Source organism: Limulus polyphemus, unplaced genomic scaffold (assembly GCF_000517525.1).
Source record: "Limulus polyphemus unplaced genomic scaffold, Limulus_polyphemus-2.1.2 Scaffold1538, whole genome shotgun sequence".
Taxonomy (NCBI): domain Eukaryota; kingdom Metazoa; phylum Arthropoda; class Merostomata; order Xiphosura; family Limulidae; genus Limulus; species Limulus polyphemus.
The window spans coordinates 188,553-191,671 of NW_013667148.1; the positions used below are offsets into that span (position 1 = coordinate 188,553).

Below are 3,119 nucleotides of genomic sequence, written 5' to 3' on the forward strand. Positions count from 1 at the left end.
ATCATTTAAACAATACACAAGTAATTAAAAAAAAATTGCAAAAATTAAGTATGATGTAGGGATGGTAATGCCAAAAAGTACAGAAACAAGATAGGAATGAAAACACAAAACCATACAAAAATCACTACATAAGTAGCCAGTAAGTTCTGAGTCAATTTTACAAGCTTATGGTTATTAGCTACTGTAAGACTGTATAGCACTATTCAGTTCAAATGCTTTTATTAAAACCTGAATTCATGTAAAGTGGATGAAAGTTAGTTGTGAAAGATTTGGCTACTTATGTAGTGATTTTAGTATGGTTTTGTGTTTTCATTCCTATCTTGTTTCTGTACTTTTTGGCATTACCATCCCTACATCATACTTAATTTTTGCAATTTTTTTTAATTACTTGTGTATTGTTTAAATGATCCTTATTATTATTATAGAACTTTGTGATGTAATTGCTGTAGGAATCTTTGTTGTTTCATGTGACCTTTCAGCTGTTAATTTTTGTTATAAAACATTCTGATTTTGTTGTGTTGGGATTCTTTGTCATTTCATATGTTCTTTCAACACGCCTTTATTGTTATAGAGTATTGTTTCTTATGTTCATTGAATTTATCTTCTCTGCATCCATTCCTGAAGAATAATGTTTTTTTATATAATAAAAACCTCCAAGTTTTAAGGCAGTCCTATTGAAATTAGAAGTCAAATTGAACACTAGTTGTTACTATATCTTCTACATCATTGTGTCAAAACCTTCCAAATGTAAATAATGTGCAATTGAGCCTGTAGTACGCAATATATATATATATTGCATTATTGAAGTTGAATTAAGTTTTTAATAACACCATTTAGACAAATTAATTATAATTTAATTTAGTATTTTCATTGTAAACAATTAAGGCAATTTAATGAAGAATTAACTACTTTGAGCATCAAAACAAGTACATTGCAAATGATTAGGTCAGAAGATAAATGAATAATGTGTATAAGAACTTGTATTTTTGTTTTCTAACAGGATGTACAAGCTGACCACTGGATACTCCCAGTGATTCAAGGATATGTTCAGATCCAGAAGTGTACTATGAGCATGTTTGATGAAGAAAATTCTATACCTTCAGTTGTCAGTGGCCCACTCAATACGTCATCTGCTCTAGAACTGAGGAAACAACAGAATAAGGAATACAATATTATTCTTATTTCTCGAAGAAGTCGATATCGAGCAGGAACAAGATACAAAAGACGAGGAGTTGATGAAACTGGACATTGTGCAAATTATGTTGAAACGGAACAAATTTTTGAATTTCAGTCACACATAGTGTCATTTGTACAAGTAAGAGGTTCTGTTCCAGTTTACTGGAGTCAACCAGGTAACAAGTACCGCCCTCCTCCAAGGTTAGAGAAAGGTGAGTTCAAAACATACTTAGCTCACACTACAGCTATTACTCGACTGTTAGGGTTTATTTTCCTTTGCCCACCTAAGCATTGGCATGATTTTTTCTAATTTGATCCAGTCTTTTATTCCTCATTTATTGCCCTTAGCGATATCTGTTTCGTGACACTCTCCACTTATGTCAATGTGCCCTCTCTCCTGGTACTATATATAAGCACATAGTTCCTGCAGATAATATTGTCACTTTTTTTTTGACAAAGCATTAACTAATGGGTTTCTCTGTTGTTCAACATTTGGAGATACTTTGAACATTATTTGTGTTACCTATTTGATTTTCATACATAAAAAAACTTTTTGTTTGGCAAGCCAATATCCGGCATGAATTCCTGGATTAATGTATCCAGCACAGAAGCAAATCAGGTCTTTCCTATCCCACCTCTGATGTCTAGGGGGGAGTTGCTCTCAGTTTATGCTGTTCTTGACCTTATCTGTTGTGAGATAGAGACATGCATTTTATCCAGTGGTGTTTCTTCAGGGGGCTCTGAGGCTGCATTTGCAGGAAATTCTGGAGATTTGCTTTTTCCAGCACCTTCCTTTATTATATCAGTATCTCGTGATGCCAGTTTCAATCAGTTGGCTCCTTTTCTTCTGTTGATAAATTGAGTGTGTGTGATGCTTTGGGTCATTCCCCAGTTGCTTTTCAATCTGTCCTTTCTTGATGACAGAAAGGTCTGAGGGCAAGTACTTAGTTCACTTTCCATCCCCTGATATTGGGGTTCATGCAAGGAGGTTTACTGCTCAGTTACTAAAAGGAACAGCTATACTTGTCTGCCACATTTGTCAGAACAACATGTTTTAGCCTATCACTGCATGGTGGAAATATATTTAGACTCTTAGAAACTAGACCAGCTCCTGAAAATCTGGGGTTCCAGAATTGAGTATATGGTCAACCTGAATAGAACACAATTTTCTAGGATTCGTTTAACTCTAACTCCACTGCTGAGATATTTATCATCACTACACCTTTTTTCAAAAGCCTCTCAGTGATCGGCACATCAATTTGATGACAAGATGAGATCATTGTTAGCATCCACCTTGGTTCGATTGTCAGCTTCTGCACTTTCCCTAATCTTTTGGTTGGTATGTTGTTGGAATTGTTGGATAGAGCTGAGTTGCTGGAGGACGTTCGTCTACCTACTGCCACCTTCCATGAGTTACATGAAGCCATTTTCTTCAACCCTTGATATTTACAGGCATTCCAGTACACTTTATCATTCTACCTATGTCTTTCTATACCCAGACAGGTACTTCTAACCTAAGACACTGTCAGCCAGGGAAGGAGATAAATCCTTTTCACCGATTCATCTGATTGCTATTTCTCACCTCTCTGACCACCCGAATCCCGATCATTGGTTATGTCCATTAAGGGCTTTGAAGTGTTAGTGTTGCCCTCACTTAAGCTTTTAGAGGTGCCAGACAAAGGCTTTTTTATTCATTGTGACCCTTCAGTTTCCTGGGATTTATCCCTGGTTACCTTGATGGGGTGGGTATGAAAATTGAATATTGCCTATTCTGGGCTCTCTTTGTTGGTGAGGAGACTTCTGCAAGTCACTTCTCATCAGATTCATCACAATTCTATGTCGTTAGTGGTCCAGTTGAATTGCCCACTGGAAGACATTGTGCAGGATGGTATGTGGACCTCCCCCAATACGTTTATTTCCCATTATTTGCTTGATCTTCCTCT

The 3,119-nt window shown here is 36.2% G+C and overlaps 1 protein-coding gene across 1 annotated transcript in view; it reads left to right on the forward strand.

Moving 5' to 3' along the window:
- LOC106464002 (phosphatidylinositide phosphatase SAC2-like) overlaps positions 1-3,119 on the forward strand; it is a 120,228-nt gene that overhangs the window by 55,170 nt on the left and 61,939 nt on the right. Inside the window, exons 7-8 of the mRNA XM_022391658.1 lie at positions 1,001-1,470; positions 2,885-3,017. Of these exons, the coding sequence (XP_022247366.1) occupies positions 1,001-1,470; positions 2,885-3,017 (603 nt within the window). The remainder of the gene's footprint in view (positions 1-1,000; positions 1,471-2,884; positions 3,018-3,119) is intronic.